The sequence below is a fragment of the Euleptes europaea genome, chromosome 7 (genome assembly GCF_029931775.1).
Source record: "Euleptes europaea isolate rEulEur1 chromosome 7, rEulEur1.hap1, whole genome shotgun sequence".
In the NCBI taxonomy this organism is placed as follows: domain Eukaryota; kingdom Metazoa; phylum Chordata; class Lepidosauria; order Squamata; family Sphaerodactylidae; genus Euleptes; species Euleptes europaea.
The window spans coordinates 90,687,929-90,709,291 of NC_079318.1; the positions used below are offsets into that span (position 1 = coordinate 90,687,929).

At 48.2% G+C, this 21,363-nt stretch overlaps 1 protein-coding gene across 2 annotated transcripts in view; it reads right to left on the minus strand.

The window, feature by feature from the left end:
• The window catches only part of PACS1 (phosphofurin acidic cluster sorting protein 1), a 119,065-nt gene that overhangs the window by 40,038 nt on the left and 57,664 nt on the right, over positions 1 to 21,363 (minus strand). Inside the window, exons 2-10 of one of the 2 annotated variants that reach the window (XM_056852403.1) lie at positions 20,674 to 20,761; positions 19,736 to 19,825; positions 16,245 to 16,370; positions 14,711 to 14,855; positions 10,664 to 10,755; positions 9,112 to 9,192; positions 5,530 to 5,589; positions 4,420 to 4,580; positions 452 to 545 (exon numbers count right to left, since the gene is read on the minus strand). In XM_056852403.1, coding sequence (XP_056708381.1) covers positions 452 to 545; positions 4,420 to 4,580; positions 5,530 to 5,589; positions 9,112 to 9,192; positions 10,664 to 10,755; positions 14,711 to 14,855; positions 16,245 to 16,370; positions 19,736 to 19,825; positions 20,674 to 20,761 — 937 coding nt within the window. The remainder of the gene's footprint in view (positions 1 to 451; positions 546 to 4,419; positions 4,581 to 5,529; positions 5,590 to 9,111; positions 9,193 to 10,663; positions 10,756 to 14,710; positions 14,856 to 16,244; positions 16,371 to 19,735; positions 19,826 to 20,673; positions 20,762 to 21,363) is intronic. The other variant, XM_056852404.1, reaches the window with a different exon arrangement.

Genomic DNA, 21,363 nt, shown 5'->3' on the forward strand with positions numbered 1-21,363 from the left:
GAAAGGGGCAAATATTATTTAATGCAGGACAGAGGCAGCCTGAATAGCCCAGACTAGCCCAGGTTTATCAGAGCTTGGGAGCTAAGCAGGGTCAACAGCGGTCAGTACTTGGATGGGAGACCACTGAGGCTGCTACCCGGAGAAGGCAAATCGCCTCGGCTCACCTCTTGCCTTGAAAACCCCATGAGGGGTCACCAGTGGTCGTTTGTGACTTGACAGCACTTAATCAAATTATTTTATTTATTTAAAACACCTTAATGCTACCTTTTCACATGATTAGGGCTCCCCCAAGGCGATGAACATTAAAACATTTGAACATGAAAACAGCATTTAAAATAATATATAAAACATTTCAGTAAAAACACAGAAACCCAACCGAGGGAGGGACGCTGCACAGATAGCAAGAATTCTGGCTTGTTCCTGGAAACAGGCTCTTCTTTGTGTTACTTACCGGGCTGGTGGCATCTTTGCCAAGGCTCCCTTTGCTGTTAAGGCTTCCGATTTCAGTCTGGGAGCTTGACTGCGACATTCCTTCAAAGAAAGGCCTGGGAGGGAAGAAAGCAGTACCATCAGGGGGAGGGGGGGAGCAGGGGACCAAGGTTCTTGGGAAGATTAATGACAGGGAGGGGAGAGGGGGAGAGAAATTGGGACCAAAACAACATTTCTCCCCTTACAAGGACTTCCACTGTCCATCAGCGGCTTTCTTCCACAGGAGATCTATCCTATTGTTTACTCCCTTTGAAAGGCTGAAATTTTACTTCTGGTATTAGTGTGTGGGAATACTATGGCAAGAAGCCTCAGCCCCTTCGAACTCCCCATTCGAGTGACATCAGATAAAAGAAAAAAACAAGCTCCTCCTTCCCAAGGCAGATGCGCCCTTCAGGAGACCCTGGTGGTCCCTTCCAACTCTATGATTCTATCAGAGAGGAAACTGGGGCATGAAAAGGAAGTAAACTGGGACTGTGTACACTTTGAAGTCCTGGAACAGCCTGGAAGAGAGTCAGGTAAATCAGGCCCTCATTCCCATATCTGTATGAGAGCCAGTGTGGCATAGCCGTTAAGAGCGGCAGATTGTAATCCGAAGAACGGGGTTCAGATTCCCCACTCCTCTGCATGAAGCCTGCTGGATGACCTTGGGCCAGTCACAGTCCTCTCCGAACTCTCTCAGCCCCACCTACCTCACAGGGTGCCTGTTGTGGGGAGGGGAAGGAAAAATGATTGTTAGCCACTTTGAGACTCCTTTCGGTAGAGAAAAGCAGGGCATTAAAACCAACTCTTCTTCTTCTTCTTCTTCTTCCTGTATGGCCCTTTAGGGTCACCAAGTCTAGGTTGAAAAATTCCTGGAGATTTGAGGGTGGAGCCTGGGAAGAGCGGGGTATATTGCCACAGACTCCACCTTCCAAAGTTGCCATTTTCTCCAGGGGAATGGACCTGAGTAGTCTGGAGGTGCTGTAATTCCAGGAGATCTCTGGCTCCCACGCGGAGGTTGGCAACCTTGTTCGTGACTCTTCTTAATATGATTCCACCCAGCTTTTCATCCAGCTCAGATTCGACCCAAGAAGGACCACCGCCCAGGAATCAAGGTTTGAAAAGGATGTGAACGGGGTTTCCTGAGGTGATGGGAGGGACACCACAAGCAGGGGAAATGGATGGGTGTGCCCTGTTGCTGGGGCCAAGCGGGGTCCTCTTCACACCAGCAAGAATGTTTTTCCCCAGGCGACTGCGAGAAAGCCACTGTGCTGCTGCTAAGAGTGAGCATGTATGTGGGGGGAGGATGTTCCCTGGGGTTGCCAACCTCCCAGTGGTGGCTGGAGATCTCCCGCTATTACAACTGATCTCCAGGAGACAGGGATCAGTTCCCCTGGAGAAACTGGCTGCTTTGGAAGGTGGACTCTATGGCATTGTACTGCATTGAAGTCCCTCCCCAAACCTCTCCTTCCCAGGCTCCACCCCCAAAATCTCCAGGTATTTCCCAACCTGCAGCTGGCAACCCTAGGTGCCAACCTCCAAGTGGTGGCTGGAGATCTCCTGCTATTACAACTGAACTCCAGGCAACAGTGATCAGTTCCCCTGGAGAAAACAGAGACTTTGGAAGGTGGACTCTAAGGCATTATACTGCCTTGAAGTCCCTCCCCCTCCCCAAACCCCGCCCTCCCCAGGCTCCATCCCCAAAACGTCCAGGTATTTCCCAACCTGGAGCTGGCAACCCTACTGTTTCCCCATACATTCACTTCCTTCACCTCTCAGGGGGGAAACGGGATGCCACAGTTTATAAAGTGGAGACTATGGCAGCTTCCACATGGAGAATCAATACAAAGGACAAACCTGTGCTGATATAACGTATACGCTACACAAATGACAGCATGATGGCTCTGAGAATGCTAACGTGTGAAAGTGTATTCTATGCACAACCCTCTAACAATATACAGTTTATAAAGTGGAGACTACAGCTGCTTCCACATCAAGAATGACATCATGGGGACTGCTCCTGGAAAAAGCTGCAGCAAGGAAGCAGAGGTGGACCAAAACATTCCTGTGGAAACAGCCTGTAAGTGCTCATGTGCTTTTTTTTTGGGGGGGGGTGTTGCTGCACAGCTCAGTAGGTAATGATGTAGTGATTAAGAATGGTGGTTTGGAGCGGTGGAGTCTGATCTGGAGAACCGGGTTTGATTCCCCACTTGTCCACATGAGCAGTGGACACTAATCTGGTGAACTGGATTTGTTTCCCCACACCTCCCCATGAAGCCAGCTGGGTGACCTTGGGCTAGTCACACTCTCTCAGCCCCACCTACCTCACAGGGTGTCTGTTGTGGGGAGGGGAAGGGAAGGGGATTGTAAGCCAGTGGTAGAGAAAGTCAGAATATAAAAACCAACTCTTCTTTTTCTTCTAACCTGAAATATATGGCCCTCAGACCCAAAATGGATTCCCAGTTCTGACCTGACCCAAAGCCAGGATTCCCCACCACCTCCCAAAGGGAGTCTTCTTGCTCGGCTGACCTGACAAGCCTTCAGCTGACTTTGCAAGTGCCCATTGTTGGGGGTGGAGGGGGAAGAGATAAAGAGGGGGGAGATTTGTACGGCTTCAATTATCCGTAGGATAAACAAAAGCTAGAACGGCTCTCCGGCAAGCTGGGCAGGCTGCAGCCGAGATGATTGCCTTGGGTACAACTGTCAGTACTTGTAACACGATCCCAGCCGCCGAGATTAAGCTTCTGTTTAAAAGCTAATCGCTAAAACGTAACAGTGAAGGCGGGGGTGGGGGTGGGGGGAGAACTGCCAGGCCCAGAACCTGGAGATAAGCTGGCCTAATGCGTTCTATCCTCCGTCCCTCCCCCCCCTTGCCCAAAAAACCAGTGTGACAATCTGTGCAACGGGAAGCCTGGGCTGATGGCCGAGTGGAGAGAGCCCGGATGGGCTGGCGTTTACAGGGGAAGATGCCGCTGGAAGGGAATTTGCATCCCTGGAACGTTCCAGAGGAAGACGTTCCCCCGTTAGGGCGAGCTCGGCTTTGCTCTTTCGTACAACTTGTTTTGGGCATGGGTCTGCTCATTCCACGCAACCACAAAAATGCCACGTACGTAGAACGCAGAAGGAAGTTCAAGGTAAGATCATGAGGAACTCTATCACGAACACGATTCCTAAAGTAGTATGAACAACGCTGGATCCATGCTGTGCCGTGTCGACAGGCTCTCTCCCTCTGTCTCTCTCTCTCTCTCACACACACACACGTTGGCCACAGAGTTTGCAATTTGCTAACCTTGACGTTTTTCATTATAAAGCTTCTGGCTGCTGGGGTGGCAGAAGTGAGCTTGAAGAAATGAGGGTTCAAGACGCAGAGCAAGTTTCCATCACTAGGGTTGCCAGCTCCAGGTTGGGAAATACCTGGACATTTTGGGGGTGGAGCCTGGGGAGGGAGGGGTTTAAGGAGGGGAGGGACTTCAGTGGGGTACAATGCCATAGAGTCCACCCTCCATTCTTCCAGCAACCATTCTTCTCCAGGTGAACTGATCTCTGTTGCCTGGAGATCAAATGTAACAGTGCAAGATGGTTGTAATAAAAGGAATTCCCTAGCCACCACCTGGAGGTTGGAAGCTTACCCACAGGGTTCTCCTTCCTCACCTGAGGCCTGCAGCAACACAGCAGCCTGTACCCCTAAGGCAGCTGTATGTTCTGCTGAGCCCAGAGGAGTGAGGAAGAAGCCACAGCGTAGCTGCCCAAAGGCCTGAATGCAGACTGGCTGGACAAAGGGGTGCAGTCAGCGCGGGGTTCAAAATTCTTCCGTATCTAAGGCACGGCACCAGCCTCATAGTATCCTCAGGCCAGCCCTGTTTCAGACTGCAGCCACCTCTGGTTGCGAAGAGGGAAACCTCCCGACTCTGCCTGATGGGGGCTGGGCTGGCCGCTCCCCCCCGCGCTTACTTGAGCTTCGGCTTTGGCGTGCTGAGGATGCTCTCCGTGTCCTCCATCTCCGGGCCGCTGTCACTGGGATTGTACATTTCCAGGCTGTCATAGAGCTCGTCCAGGTCCTCCTCCACTTCCCGGATCTGCTCCCTGGAAACATGCTCCAAACCAAAGCCAACCTGTTTGAAAAAGGCTTAGCAATCAGGGTGCTCAGAGCCCTCGCCTTCCCAATCGCCTGGCTTCCTATCTGTGTCCTTTACTGCTTAGACAGACATTTTAGTTCATATATTTTGTGCGGCTGGACTGAACTGTGCAGCGTTTGGAAGAGGGTCCGGTTTGCCAAGCAACCACCTTCATGTCCTCATCATTATTAGGTCAGCTAAGCTTAGCTTCCCCTGGAAAATACCAGCGGCTGAGACCCCCCAGTTGCAGAGGTGCATAAAAGCATACCTCAGAGATATTGTGGGTTCGGTTCCAGACCGCCACAATAAAGTGAGTCACGCTAATTTTTTTGGTTTCCCAGTGCGTACAAAAGTTATGTTTACACTATACTGTAGTCTACTAAGTGTGAAATAGCATTATGTCTAAAAAATGTACTATAATAACAATGAAAAAGTTTGAAATATTGCAAGAATTACCAAAATGTGACACAGAGACTTGATGTGAGCACATGTGTTGGAAAAATGGCACCGATACACTTCTCGAAAATGCAATATCTGGGAGCGCAATAAAGCGAAGTGCAATAAAACGAGGTGTGCCTGTATTGTTTCTGATATGGGAACAGACACATTCTTATCAATAAAACTGCAGGCCATATCTCGCCTGCTTGCAGCCACAAACTAATCCTTAAACTGTAGGCCACGGGGAAGGGAGTCCTGTCTGCTACTGAGGGGTGGTGTAACCTGGGTCTTTCCCCATCCCACCCCCTCTGCTCCAGCCCATCCTACCACACATGCCAAGAATCCCACAGCTACCCAAAGCAAAACCGCTCGAAAGATCCAGAACTGCCAGCTGCACTTCGTATCAATCGTACTGTAACGCAGCACCCGTTTATTAAAGCCAGCGTTTCGCAAAACGAGCAGGAATTTCATTTACCAGAACCTTGGCGAGGAATATTATCATACCTACCTCATCGGACACTTTGAACCTCTTCAACAGAGCCACAAACTTCTGCTTAATATTTGGCTGCTGTGAAAAAAGAGGCACCATTTACTTTGTTAGAAAGGCATCAATAAAGCGAACAGGACAGACGTGCACAGAGCTCTCGAGATGACAACGCCAAGGCGAACACTGAGGGCAAGGGACGCTGAAAAGCCTAACTGAAATCTCTCTGGACGGACAGGAATGTCAAACTTCCTCACGACTGATCGTCCTTGTCAAAGCGCATGGAAGAAGTAATTGAAGCCGATTTCCCGGTGCAGCGGCTGAACGCTGGAAGAACAGAGAGCCAGCCAGCCCAAAGAGGCAGCACCCGCTCTGGGGGGCGGGGGGCAAGGAGGGAGAGGAGAACAGCCCTGCAGCAGAGAACCCAAACAGCCACCTCTGCAGAACCTCTGCACTACTCAAGCCTTCTTCCCTTTCCAAGAACCAGCTCAGAGGAACCCTGCTGAGCTTGCAAACCTCGCCAGAGTGCTGTTCTCAACGGTTCGGCTTAAGAATGTGCATATTTCATGAAGGCAGTGCGGGACGTTAGTGCTCAAAGACTAGCTTCCAAAGATGTGTTATAGAATCATAGAACTGGAAGGGACCACCAGGGTTATCTAGTCCAACCCCCTGCACAAGGCAGGACATTCACAACTATCTCCCCCCCCCCAAACCCCCAGCGACCCCTACTCCATGCCCAGAAGATGGCCAAGATTCCCTCCCTCTCATGATTGGCCTAAGGTCATAGAATCAGCACTGCTGACAGATGGCCATCTAGCCTCTTCTTAAAACCCTCCAAGAAAGGAGCGCTTACCACCTCCCGAAGAAGCCTGTTTCACTGAGGAACTGCTCTGACTGTTAGAAAATTCTTCCTAATGTCTACAAGGAAACTCTTTTAATTTCAACCCATTAGTTCTGGTCCGACCTTCTGGGGCAACAGAAAACAACTCGGCACCATCCTCTCTATGACAGCCCTTCAAGTACTTGAAGATGGTTATCATATCCCCTCTCAGTCTTCTCCTCTTCAGGCTAAACATACTCAGCTCCTTCAACCTTTCCTCATAGGACTTTGTCTCCAGACCCCTCACCATCTTTGATGTCCTCCTCTGTTAAATGTGTACAATTCACTGGGTGAGGGGAAACAACACAAAGACTGGATGTAAGGGCTTATTTTTGATGAAGAGGGTAACAGAGATCAAGGCTGCTTAGATCTGCCCCCCTTCCCCTAGAAGTATGGGAACTTGGGGGAAAGCTAGCAGCTCTCTGTATGTCCTCACTCTTTATCTAGGCCACAGGTCCCCAGTGAGGTGCCATGGTGCCCACCAACACCTTTTCTGGCACCTGCCAAGTGATTTTAGGAAGTGGGTGGGGACAGGTAGGGCTTTTGCCCAGCAAGGCTTCTGATTGGCTGTGCAGATTTTTAGAACTGTCGCTTTGCCAGCAGCTGCCACTGTAGCACAAGGATCAACACCAGTGGTTCCCAAACTTTTCAGGACACTTGGTTCCACAAACTCAACCCCAGCACCTCCTAACCTATCCAACAGTTGAAGGGGCCCACCACTAGTGCCCTTCTGCTGGCCTCTGGCCTCTTAGTGCCCCCCTAGGTAATCCCACTGCCCCTCCGGGGGTGGTACCGCCCACTTTGGGAACCACTGTTCTACACTGTGTTGCTGAAGTTCAGCAGTGGCAATCATTTTGTGGCTGGCTCTACCTCCTGGAGCAGCCATTTTGTTTCTGTGCCCACCATGCCCTATCAGAATTTCAAATGTGCCCACAGGCTCAAAAAAATTGGGGACCCCTGATCTAGCCCATCTCAGACAGAGAAAGATCAAGCAATGAATCAGTGGGGAAATTATCGTTCAGTGACTAGCACAGATGAGCCCCCCATATCCTCAGAATAACCCCCTGGAACCACCTTTCTGCTTTCTTTGGCGAGAAGCAACCTAGCTGCAAAACCATGCTGGAGAAAAAAAGGTTATGCTCTTCTGATGTGAACCAACCTGAAGGGAAGGCAGACCCTACCTATTTAGTTGCAGGATATCCCCACAGAATTATTCAATCAGGAATTCATAAGGGGGGAGGCTGAGAAACCGGTCTTCAGCAAAGGCACTTCAATTATTCCAGGGTGGAGTAACAGCTGGATGGAAAAGACTGGCGACAGGATGGCCCCGTCTGGCATTCAGCCCCCTAAGAATGTCCAGTTGACCTTCTAGCTGCTAGCCTGGAGGCAGTGTGGCTACAGACTTGCGGGCAGCCAACACTGATGAGACTTGGACATGGGGAAACTGACTTCCATTCTCTCCTCCAAATGGCCCTCCTGTTTGTACTCTAAATGCTGGCCTCCCTACCATACCCGCTGCTGCTGAACAACTGCCTGCCGGCCATACTGTGGCCTTTATATTGCAACCCTCTGGGCTATCGGGAACTGGAATTAGAATTGATTTTAATCTGTTTAGGGCTGTTTTAATGCATTGTTTTATGTGATTTTATTTTTTTTTATTTTTATTTTATTTATTGCTGTCAGCAATGCTGATTCTATGACCGTAGGCGGTTCATGAGAGGGAGGGCATCTTGGCCCTCTTCTGGGCATGGAGTAGGAGTCGCTGGGGGTGTGTGGGGGGAGGTAGTTGTGAATTTCCTGCATTGTGCAGGGGGTTGGACTAGATTACTCTGGTGGTCCCTGCCAACACTATGATTCTATGATTGTTTTATTGCATGCTTGTAGATTGTGTGAACCGCTCTGAGCCCAGCTCGCTGGGATAGAGCGGATTATAAAATTGAATACATAAATAAATGAATTAATGAATGAATGAAACTACCAACCAGGGCTTTACAGTTTTCAGAGTTGATCAGTAAGGCAACACTCAAAACAACCTCCCAGATCTTTGGTAGACTGTCATCACTTGAAAGGCTGCCATTTCAAGGAGGGCAGGGAGCTGTCCCTGTTGGCAGTAGAGGATAGGACTCGCAAAAATGGGTATAAATTATGGGTGGACAGGCCCTGGATGGACATTCGGGGGAAAACTGCTTAGAGTGAGTTGTTAGACAGTGGAATCGGCTGCCTAGGGAGGTGGTGAGATCCCCCTCTCTGGCAGTCTTCAAGCAGCGGCTGGACAAAGACTTGTCAGGGATGCTCCAGGCCGATCCGGCATTGAACAGGGGCTTGGGACTGGATGGCCTGTATGGCCCCTTCCAACTCTATGATTCTATCAACAGGCAGCACCAAAGGAGAGCTGGCCATTGTCGACCTGGCATTGCAGCAATTGTGGGTTGATTGTAACTCGCAGAGCCTGGAGGGGGGACAGGGCAGCTCTGAGCAGTGCAGCATTTAAAGCGATAAAGCCGGGGCAGCACCACCCTAAACACATTGCAGCCATGTTGGAACCGAGCAGCAGGTAAGACATCGGCTCCGCTCCCAAGTCAGGGTGTTGTTTTCGCCACCTCCGTGAAGTATCGTCACACATTGGGCCTCACCTACAGCGGGACTCTCTCTGTCATGGAGGTGAAGAAGAGGAGCGACGGGCCCAAACGCCTCCCTGGACAAGCCTGCTGGTTAACACCACTCACCCGAGTAATGGCGGAAGTCGAGGTCAGTTTCCTCCTCGTCTTTTTCACCTTCCGAAGGTCTTCCTCTTCGTAAAACAGATCCTGTGGGGAGGTGGATAAACAGAAGAAGAAGAATTGGTTTTTACATGCCGACTTTCTCTACCACTTAAGGGAGACTCAAACCGGCTGACAATCCCCTTCCCCTTCCCCTGTGAGGTAGGTGGGGCTGAGAGAGCTCTAAGAGAGCTGTGACTGGCCCAAGGTCACCCAGCTGGCTTCGTGTGGAGGAGTGGGGAAACAAATCCAGTTCACCAGATTAGCCTCCGCCGCTCACATGGAGGAGTGGGGAATCAAACCCGGTTCTCCAGATCAGACTCCACCGCTCCAAACCACAGCTCTTAACCACTACACCACGCTGGCTCTCAGATTGCAGACAAGGCTCAACACCAGGGTCATGAACAGGATTCTTCAACAACAGTCAATATTTCAGCCCTTGACCTTAGGACAGGACTGGGTAGACTGCTCTGGACCCAGAAGGGCTGTGATGGATTATCCATCCCCTGCTGCAGGAAATGGCCAGTGCTAGCAACGTGTGTGTCTCAGGTAACTTTATACACAGTGTGGACTGGGAAAGAAATGGCCTCTTCTGTCCTCTAGCTAGCCGTCTCAGGTCTGTGGACTTCTGAGTCAGTCTTCAGTGATTCACGTGTCAAGCTTCCAGTTCCCCTCAAAATACTTCCAATTTTTTTTACCCTTTTAAGCAGCTTCAGGTGGGATCTGCTAAACAACTATTTTGAGTTTTTATAAACACTTAGGGCTGTTTAGCTTGGAAAGAAGGCGGTTAAGGGGAGACATGATAGAGGTCTATAAAATTCTGCATGGCGTGGAGATAGTGGACAGGGAGAAGCTTTTCTCCCTCTCACATAATACTAGAACGCTGGGTCATCTGCTGAAGCTGGAGGCAGAGAGATTCAAAACAGATAAAAGGAAGTATTTCTTCACACAACGCACAGTTAAATTGTGGAAATCTCTGCCCCAGGATGTGGTGATGGCTGCCAACTTGGAAGGCTTTAAGAGGGGACGTGTTCATGGAGGAGAGGGCTATCCATGGCTACTAGTCAAAATGGATACTAGTCATGATGCATAACTATTCTCTCCAGGATCAGAGGAGCAAGCCTATTATATTAGGTGCTGTGGAGCACAGGCAGGAGAATGCTGCTGCAGTTGTCTTGTTTGTGGGCTTCCTAGAGGCACCTAGTTGGCCACTGTGTGAATAGACTACTCGACTTGATAGACAGTCTGATCCAGCATGGCCTTTCTTATATCCTTATGTTCTTATTTTTCCACCCTAGCACACATACCCCTTGTTATTCAGCTTTGAACAAAAATTAGGAAAGTTTTAAGGCTTCTAATACAATTTAGACACTGTATCTGAAAGAGGATCAGGTAATTAAGAGCTCTCACACATCCATTAATGGTCAGGTGCAAGGAGGTTCCTTTGCCAGTCACCCTGTTGACCAACCCACAATTCGACCTCACAAAAGAGGCAGAGCGAATGAAAGGAGACACTCACCTGTCCGTGCAAGGGGTCATCACTCCCTTCTTGTTCAGAGGAGAAACTCTCTTCCTCTTCCTCGGAATAGTTATCGATGTCAGGAGACCGATCTAGAAGACAGTTCCAAGTCCAAAACAATTACCAGGAGTCAACGCGGCCAATTTGCAGCCAGAAAGTTACTGCGCTTCCATATGTGAAGTCACAGACAGACTGGCTCGCTGTAAAAGGTTCTCTCTTGGGACAAATTTACGGTAAAGGAGGAGGAGGAGGCACGCCTGCAGCAAGCCTGTGGAAAAGCAGCTAAGTTGGCTCCAAAAGAAGAACACTCTCCTCCTCGCTCATGTTCCAGCTGCAGCTTTGCTGCATGTTTAGGGATGCTAGGGGTCATGAACATTGGTTCTAGGAGTCCTTTATTGAGGCTCTAAAGCAGGGGTGTCAAACATAAGGTCCATGGGCCAGATCTGCCCCCTTGAGAGCTCTTATCTGGCCTGAGCCAACCAAGGCAGCTACTCCCCCCACGCCTAAGGTGTCAACGATCAAAAACTGTTAACAAGAAAATACTGTAAGAGTGTTACTCTGTTAAACATGTTTGTATTTTAAGTTAAAAACAAAGTAAAAAATAATATCATTAATTGGCCTTGCCTGTGTCTTCTATAAAGTTTGTATCTCCAGTACCTGGCATTAAATTTTATGGTATGCATGGCCTGGATCGACAAAGTGACATTTATGTCATATCCAGCCCTTGTAACAAATGAGTTTGATACCCCTGCTCTAAGGGGTTCCCTTGAAACATATAAAAGAATGCTTTTTGTATTTCGGATGGTCAGGAACACCAGCAATTATCCTTTCCATTGTCCCAGAGAGACTCTCACTGTTGTCCAATATCTGATATAACATCAGCCACTCTGAATTGTAACTGAGGATCATGGTCTCTCCACCCATGCAGGGGGAGGACGGAAGTAACCCAGCGGGATCCAATCTGTGTTTCATTTTCATCCCAAGAGTCCATTCACATCTGTCCAACCAGGTGAACTAGCTACGAAAATCACTACACTTGCACAGCCCCCCTACCCTACCCCAATGACCTTGGGCTGGTCACACTCTCTCAGCCCCACCTACCTCACAGGGTGTCTGGTGGGGAGGAGAAGGGAAGGTGATTGTAAGCTGGTTTGAGTCTTCCTTAAGTGATAGAGAAAGTTGGCATATAAAAACCAACTCTTCTTCTTCTTTCCCCTTTAACTGACACTCACAGGCTTTTAGCATTTCATCCCTTTTCAATCATCACACCTTTCTGAGGTTTTTCCATTTGGTTGATTTACAAACTCATATTTTGCTACACACTTCAGGGGTCTCCAGAGTATGTAAATATCTCTAGCCTGTCTGGGGGCAGCCCTTTTACTGTTCGCCAGCCAGATTACTGTTAGATATGATTCCATTTTTTTCCTGCCTTTTCTCCAAGGAGCTTGGAGTGACGTACATATTTCCCTTGCCTAGCGAGCTTCCTGGCTCAACAAGGCTTTGAGCCCAAGTTTTCTCAGTTTGACAACACACTAACCAACATATTAATATGGCCTCTATGGATTCCCAAAGATATACTTTTCAAATTAGTAGCCGATGGAGTTTCTCAGGGAACAGTAATGGGACATTTTTTTACCAATGACCTTGGGGAAGGAAAGGAGGAATGTGTCACAGACAAGGAAAATGTTTTGGCCAGGGACTGGCCAGGGATCTTGGAGGTTTTTGTGTTTTTTTGCCATTTTCTGGGCATGGAGTAGGGGTCACCCAGGGTGTAGGGGGGTAATTGTGAATTTCCTGCATTGTGCAGGGGGTTGGACTAGATTACCCTGGTGGTCCCTTCCAATTCTGATTCTAAGTCTTGATGCAAATGTGACCAATCTGAGACAGGGATTGCTAATATTATACCTTGGGACTGGGAACCACAAATCAACTCCCACCTGGTATAGGGAACAAAATGCTGGATTTGGACCAGGTTAGGAAGAGGAGAGAAAGATGCAGGCTCAACGGCAGAGTACCTGCCCGTTACACAGAGTGTTCCAGGTTCAATCTCAGCATCTCTAATTTAAGATGTTGGGCAGAAGGGTGTTTGCTGCCAGCCAGAGTAGTTAATGCTAGATGGATTAACAATCTATCTTGGTATAAAGGCAACCTTTATGTTCAAATCCCTGCTCAGCTGAGCTAGCCTGAAGTTCCCCCTTTGAAAAAGGGCAGGCTACACTATTAAGACATGAAATTCTGTGTGGATTTATTTTATGACTTGTATAAGAGATTCACCTATTGCTTATGGGGGAGATTTGCCACTTTAAAGAATGTAAAATCGGCATTTGAAAATGATTTAAAGAATGAGCCAAACACTACGCAGTTTCCCTGACATTCAGAGCTAGAGCACTAGAGTGCGATGACTTCATCTCGGTTCCCAGCTCTTTTTCTTGTGTCCAGTCACTCACAACATTGCTGGTAATAAACCCAAATATCAGAATAAATCTAGCACAGAGCCTGCATCTCCATCAGTTTCCCTAGCAACCAGATTTATTGCCTAGGCAGCCACCCGGGAGAGAGTATCGTAAAGCGGAGGATTCCAAGACAGAAGGCTAAATATAGTCATGTTTGAAGGAATTAAGTTGGATTATCAAAACAAGACACAGCAGAGAGTGGACACTGGTGAATCAGGCTCCAAGAAGCATTCAGGTTGCTCTCTTGCAAATTAAACAGATTAAGACTAGTGACTGAGCCTCCCCAGAGGTTGCCAAGAAGCAGCTGGGAGCCTGCTGCTTGTTTCTCTTTTCTGCTTCATTGTGCATCTAGTGAGATTCTTTTGGAGGCACTAGGATATATATGAGAGCCAGAGTGGTGCAATGGTTGAGGTTTCGGACTATGATCTGGGAAAACCAGGTTTGAATCCCCACTCTGCCATGGAAACTTGCTGGGTGACCTTGGGTCAGTCACATACTCTCAACCTCGACCCTGGCAAGTATTTGGATGGGAGACACCCAAGGAATACCAGGGGTGTGACACTGAGAAAGGCAATGGCAAACCACCTCCGAACATCTCTTGCCTTGAAAACTCTATGAGGTCACCATAAGCCAGTTGTGACTTGACGGCAAAACACACAGGATATATACAGCCCCTGTAGGGCAGAAATTAACTGAGACATGCTTGCCCTCCCCTGAGATTTCCTGTATTTTGCAACACATACGTGTATCCGTATGAAGAAGATACAAAACTGCCAGATACAAGGTCAGCCCAGGGGACCTCTAAGGCAAAGATTTTCCCAAGCCCCGCTACCAGAGATCCTTTTAATTGGAAAAAGACCAGGGACTGAACCTGGAGCATTCTGCATGCAAAGCAAAGGGCACGAAGCAGCCTGGACTAATGGAACCCACAGAACAAAATGCCACATCAGCCAGGTGGATAGCAAAGCGTCACTGTATTCCTGAAGGCCACCAGGTCAAATATCCCCCAACCTGCCCCCAACTTATGCAAGTTGAACAAAAATTAAGACATCACAGAATCACAGAAATTGTAGCTGTGCAAGAATGTGGAGAATCCTCTGTTAGAAGATATTCCTTATGCATGCTTTCCCCACCCCCAGCTACCATTTGCTTAGCACCAAACAAAACCCAGCACTCTCTGCTCCAGTTCAGAGCGCTATGACAGGTCACTTGTGGGAAAAGCAACGACAAGCGATTTTGTCAGTTCTTTAGGGTCTGTCTAAAATCTGGAATCTAGATGGTGTCCCTTTGTCTACTTGGATAAAAATCAAGGCAGACATCAAAAAGATTCCTCATCCCAGGCTCAGTAAAAAATATCCAAGTTCAGCAAAACCACCACATCAGGAAATCAGAAATTCAACCCAAGATCTAGTTTTAAGTTGCAGGGGCTGGACAGGTGAGTCTTGCTATATATCTCAGACTCCCTGTCATCGTGCTCCAACCATGGTTAATTTTACCAGCTATTATCAGGGACCACATCGCCACAAGTACATATGCGTTACTAGAATTGCTCAAAACCCAGGAACATATTAACAAGACTTATAAGCCTACTTACCATTTAACTTTGATTTAAGCCCTTCATGATCTATCGGCTGGCTGGACAGAGAATAGATTTTAATTTCAGCAACAGGAACCGAGACATCTTTCACGTTACTGTGAAGTCCAAGAACCAGGGCCCCTTCGCTTGGATGCTGCATAACCTGGAGGAGGGGAAAACAGCTTGGTTTGGGGACAACACCATGCAGCTACCCAAAAGAACTCAAAGATGGGAGAATGGTAAGGAAAAAAATAAGCATCTAGATACATTTCCTAAAGGCCGCTGAGCCAACTTAGGGAACAGGCAAGGATGTAAGCCAACAATCCAAGTGACTAAAAGATTCTCAAAGTTTGTCACAGTAAGAAATTGTTGGAAGAGGTGCACTGTCCCAGCACTGACCCAGCAGGGGGCAGGCAAGTGGTCAGCTAGTTAGGGCTGTAAGGTCAGAGACTTTTCCACCCTTTTTTCACACCTCTTGTCTGTCCTTAGACTGATATTCTTAGGTGACAATTTCCTCCTTCTTGGAAGTCTTTCTACCTTCCTCCTTAGCTAGATAGACAACTATGAGCTCTGTCTCTCAGTAAAGTTCCCTCAATAAAGGCAACTTTATCTTTAATCAGAGAATCTGACCCTTCTCTGCATACTTCACATACTCTGCCAACAAAAGTTATGGAGGCCCAGACTCAGTTAAACCGATTAAAAGAAAAGTTTGCCCCGAGGCTCAGCAGAGTTAGTGGTCAGAAATGCGGGGAGGGATCCGACCAACACAAATAAATGGGCAAAAAATTCACTGCACAGGATTGATTACTTGAAAGCACACAGAGCAGCAGAGTGGCAGGGGCAAAGGACTGGAGTGCTGCTCGTAGAAGACTTCCCAGCCTGTCTCCAGCCTCACCTGATCAAAAGCTGCCATTGGCAGGGGACTGAACAAGCTGCCTGCAACAGCCCCCTCCCATTCCCACATGCTGCGAGGCCACGTTTCTCTGACAAAGCTCCAAAGTTGCTCCATTTCTCTTCTGAAACACTTGTTCCTTTCATTACTGCTGGGAAGGAGGTCCTATAACAAGCCAAGGTCGGGGTGGGGGGGAGACAATATTTACTGATATATTGCCAGTGGCTTGTATGTGATGCTAAACTGTTGTTAGCCGCCCTGTGCCAGGCTTTGGCCAGGAAAAGGTGGGGTATAAATTTAATAAAATAACAATAACATAAATAGATACTTCAAAGATATTCCCAAATAGTTTAACTGGCACCCAACACTGTCAACTGGTGCAAACTGAGAAGGCATCCCACCTGCTTCAGGATACCAGGAACCAGGAGAAAGGCAAGTATGTACCCTAACCTCATTCTCCAAAGTTTACACCTCCCCAAGCTGATTCTTGCACCACCACAGGTGTGGTGTATGTGCTCAGCTCACTATTTGAGGCCCCTTAGAAACACTGAATGATTTAGAATCCAAGTCCTCAGTGTTCCCCAGAGGGATTCTCTGTGGACATGCAGAAACTTGACCATCACTACATTTTTCAGAAAGGCTAACGTCCTCTTGCCTTACCTCAGCCATGTTGATAAGGCCGACAGCTAGAGTTTTGTAGCCCAGAATGGTCCTGTTTTTGTACCGTTTCCTCCTCTGCAGCATGATCTGCAGCTTGTTGGCGTCTCGCTTCAGGAAGTGGGGATACTGCACGAGGAGCCCAACGGAAGTAGAATGCAAAATAAGCAGCAGTCCAGACTTGTGCAAGGGCCAAGCACAACAACAAAGAAAGCAGACAGAGCGTCGTAACTTTTCCTGAAGCCAAGTTAGTATTCAAGGTACTGCCTTTCAAGGCCTAAGAGACTCATCATCAGGCAAACAACTCAGAACCAACTGTACCTATTTGGGTACTGATGGCCCACTGAAAGTAGATAACAGAGCGGTGCTGCCCGTCACATTCTTCCAGGTTTTTGCTGGGGGAGGACATTTGGGTAACTAGTTGTGTGTCTGTCCTTTTCTGTGTTTGTACATTTCACGTTGCCACTGACTCTCCTGCCTGTGTAGAGAAATAGGCCTTTTTCTGCCTCGGGCAAACTCTCCCATCCCTATTGTGGAACTGTAGTTAAATTGTAGTTAATTTGTGGAACTTCCTGCCCCAGGATATGGTGATGGCTGCCAACTTGGAAGGCTTTAAGAGGGGAGTGGACATGTTCATGGAGGAGAGGGCTATCCATGGCTACTAGTCATGATGCATCCCTATTCTCTCCAGGATTAGAGGAGCATGCCTATTCTATTAGGTACTTTGGAACACAGGCAGGATAATGTTGCTGCAGTTGTCTTGTTTGTGGGTTTCCTAGAGACACCTGGTTGGCCGCTGTATGAACATACTGCTGGACTTGATGGGCCTTAGTCTGATCCAGTATGGCTTTTCTTATGTACTTAGGGAGAGCTGCTTTAATTTATCCCAAAACATAATATCCTCAAGGTCTAAGATGCTTTGCCAAGTGAGCAGGAAGCCATTTGCAGACAGCTCCAAGTCACACTGTGTGGGCATGATGCGCCATACACAATCAACACATTTCACATCTTGAAATTGTGGGGAGGATGGGAAAAGGGCCCATCACTGTATAGCTGCTTGTTCTCACGTTGTGTCAGGAAGAAAGTTCCAAGAGCAACTATCATGACCATGTTGAAGATAAATGGGCAGGATCCAAACTGGGCCCAGTGACTGTACAGCTCAAAGGCTTGCTTCCCCCACCAGTACGACTAGTCCAGTAGGAGGCACTGGGTGAACTACTCTGGAAGAAACACCCAGTTAAAACAAAGAGCACAAGATTTAGCCCTCCCTGGCTGTGCAAGTGCACTGGCCCTTACTAGTTGGGGGGGGGGGGGAGAGACAGCATACGAATCCGTCTTTGATAAACATTTCAAACACTTTCAAAATGCAATTCGCACCCTGAGCAGCAGTGAAACTAAACCATGTGGCTCAGAATGCATACAATTTACAATTCTCTACAGGCCCAGTGCCTTCCAACTCTTTTGTGCCGGGAATTAGCTCTTTATGCGGCACAGGAGGACTGAATGCTCTCACTGGAGAAAAGGGACGGAAAGAAGAAATGAGCTAGAAAGCTGCCTCCCAACACATTACATAAACATCACATCCCAGACCTGAACTGCAACCATGTTTGGCACGCAGCTGGCAGAATGTAGCGATGCTTCCTAGGTAAAGGGAGGCATTCACGTAAACTGGTGAATTTCACAGCAATTTCCCTTCAAAAAACCCCAAGCATTTGAAAGTTATTAAGCCTCTTTCTGGGAAAATCTGAAGCACAGGAGCTTGTCAGAACCAACGGGTTGAAATTAAATCTAAAGAGTTTCCATCTAGACATTAGGAAGAATTTTCTAACAGTTAGAGCGGTTCCTCAGTGGAACAGGCTTCCTCAGGAAGTGGTAAGCTCTCCTTCCCTGGAGATTTTTAAGAAGAGGTTAGATGGCCATCTGTCAGCAATGCTGATTCTATGACCTTAAGCAGATGATGAGAGGGAGGGCATCTTGGCCATCATCTGGGCACGGAGTAGGGGTCACTGGGGGTGTGGGGGGAGGTAGTTGTGAATCTCCTGCATTGTGCAGAGGGTTGGACTAAGTGACCCTGGTGGTCCCTTCCAACTATGATTCTAACTGGTTTCCTGATGTGCCTCCATGCTGCCTGAGATGATGGTTGGAGGAAAATGGGACATTCAGAGCAGGGGCACTTCCAGATTTTGGAGGGCCCTGGGCAGAGAGTGCCCATAGCCCCCCATCTGCCCACCGCAGGGGGCCCCATGTCTTCCACCCCTACACCTGCACACCCCCACCTATCCTTCTCCCACTTGCAAGCCCCCTCCCCACCGCCCATGCTCAGTTGCCTTCCCTGTCGGCATGCCCTTTCCCTGACAGCACTGGCCAGCGTGTGCAGCTGGGTGTGCTGCTGCCGGTGCCACCAAGCGTGCCACCTCCGTGCCCACCCACTCGCCCTTCCTCAATCATGCTGGTCAGTTGGAAGCATAGGTACAGATGGGTGGCAGGAGAAGTGCATGGGTGGGGGACAGGTCCAGCGGGCACTCCCAGAAGCCATGGGCCCTGGCAGCTGCCCCACCTCAAGGTAGGCTGACGCCAGCCCTGATTCAAAGCCTCTCCAAGGATACCCTTCAGGGCTAGCAGCCACAAAATACACTCGCTGCTTCTCACACCTGATTACGGGGAAAGGTAGGGCAGAAGACAGAGGCTGTGGTTGCAGCAGCAATCCAAAGAGGAGGGGCCGTGGCTCAGTGACAAGAGCATCTGCTTGACATGCAGGAGGTCCCAGGTTCAATCCCCGGCATCTCCAGTTGAAGGGACTAGGCAAGTAGGGGATGTGAAACACCCCTGCCTGAGACCCTGGAGAGCCGCTGCCTCTTTGAGTAGACAATACTGACTTTGATGGACCAAGGGTCTGATTCAGTAGAAGGCAGCTGCATGTGTTTATGTGTTCATCCACTGACCCGAATGCTGCTTGAGGGGCGCTTTCATGTAAGAACATAAGAAAAGCCACGCTGGATCAGACCAAGGCCCATCAAGTCCAGCAGACTGTTCACATAGTGGCCAACTAGGGGCCTCTAGGAAGCCCACAGAGAACTGCAGCAGCATTCTCCTGCCTGTGTTCTACAGCACCTAATATAATAGCCATACTCCTCTGATCATGGAGAGAATAGGGATGCATCATGACTAGTATTCATTTTTACTAGCAGTACATGACTAGTATCCATTTTTACTATGTAAACCATCACATCCCGAATATTTGTATTATCAGAAAGGCTTGGCCAAAAGTAATTTTGGACGGGGACTTCCCAGGCAGCCAATGGCATTTGTCCCCACAAATCCTGAACATAATTTGACCAGGAACGTGATACAGATGAACGACTGTTCGATGCCAAAACTATCAACGTTTTTAAAAAGCTCCTGGCTCTGTTATTTTGTCAAGCTCCCTCCTGCAAAGCACAGCATGGCTGCAAAACACTGAACGATATTCCGCTGCTCAGGTGAACTCGATTTACCTGCAAGGAGAAGGTCAGCTGCAGCTCTGTTTCCACAAGTCCACTGACAGGTAAGACAATCTCATTGGACCTCAGGATCCTCTTTGAGCCCTGGAATTCACAAAGACCAAGAGGCATTTTGTCCATCTGTAGTTTTCTGAGCTCTCTAAAGGAAAGTGTGTTTGAACTTCCCCCTAAAAAAAAAACCATTCTGAAGCAAGAGGCACAATAGCACTGACAGATGCCAGTTTGTTAAATTTGGGGGCTTTGATCAATTTCAAGGGTTTTAGGTCAATATGACGAAAGAAATCGGCCTATACTCAGGGTTGTCAACTTGGGGTTGGAGATTTGGTGGTGAAGCCTGTGGAGACGAGGAGCCTCAGTGGGGGTCTAATGCCATACAGCCCACCCTTCAAAGCTGCCATTTTCTGCAAGGGAGCTGATCTCTGTAGCCTGGAGATCAGTTGTAATTATGGGAGATCCCCAGGTCCCACCTGGAGGCTGGCAAACCCAGCTATAATGTTCAAACTTACAACCCCCAGCCAATAACACTGCTCACAATAGCAGCTGGAGAACGAAGTCTCAAGACAGGCACTTTGCACATGCTCTGGGGAAAGGGCCCTTTCCTTTAACCAGTAGCCCCTCCCTTGACCAGCAGACCCTCCAGAATCCCCCCTCCATTCCATCTCTCCTCACATTCAGAAGACACTGTCTCTGCCCACCCATCCATTTCACTTGAGCCCTCTGATTTACAAATGCTGTCTGTTTTACAATGGGGAACATGATTCTGGAGCATTTGGACCAACACAAGAACTGAGGATTATGGAGTCCGGTATTTAATGAGAAAGAATGGCAGGAGGGGGAGTTGGACTCCCGAATGCTACAAGAGTTGGTCAGCCTCGTGATTGCCAGATACCCATATATACCTTGAAACCGGCTTGCTCCTTCAATATACCTACCTGAAGTTTCACTGCAATCACCACTGAGTTCAGATCCTTGTCCATCTCTTTCAGCATGATGAGTTTTTTCAAGGTCAAACTGAACAACCTTTACAGAAAGACAAAAAACAAAACAAAACCAGCAAGTTACAAATCAATCACCCCTAGAGCAAAAAGGAAGAAGCAAATTGTTTCACAACTATATCGGGCCGGCTGCTTTTTAATGAGGAGGCAAATTGTTCCTCTTGGACTATACAGCAGTTTGGTGCAGAGGGATGATTAAATCACTGTTTTATTCTCTTTTGCCTGAGTGAGTTCTCTTTCCAGTAACAGCCAAGTCTCCCTGCCTTTTGAAACAAAAACCGCACTTTGGGGTGGGAAGAGGCTAATGTATTTCTGCCTCACCTGGCATGAACACGCCAATCTCAATCCATTTGGCACACGGTGAAATGTGAATGACAAAGACTTTCAAGGCTTCAAGTGTGTTAAGAGAGGGCAGGAAAAAAAACAGATTTTCCAAGCGTCATTTGCTGGGAGAGGAAGTTTTCATTTCAAATTTAAAACAAACAAACCAATAAGATAACTTTGTTTACTAAGAAAGCATTCCGGTTCCAAACAGGCTCAAGACCCTAAATGTAATATAGTCTATAGATCAGAAAGCCAAAAAACATTTTTTTTAACCCATACACACACCCTATACTAGAACTGCTG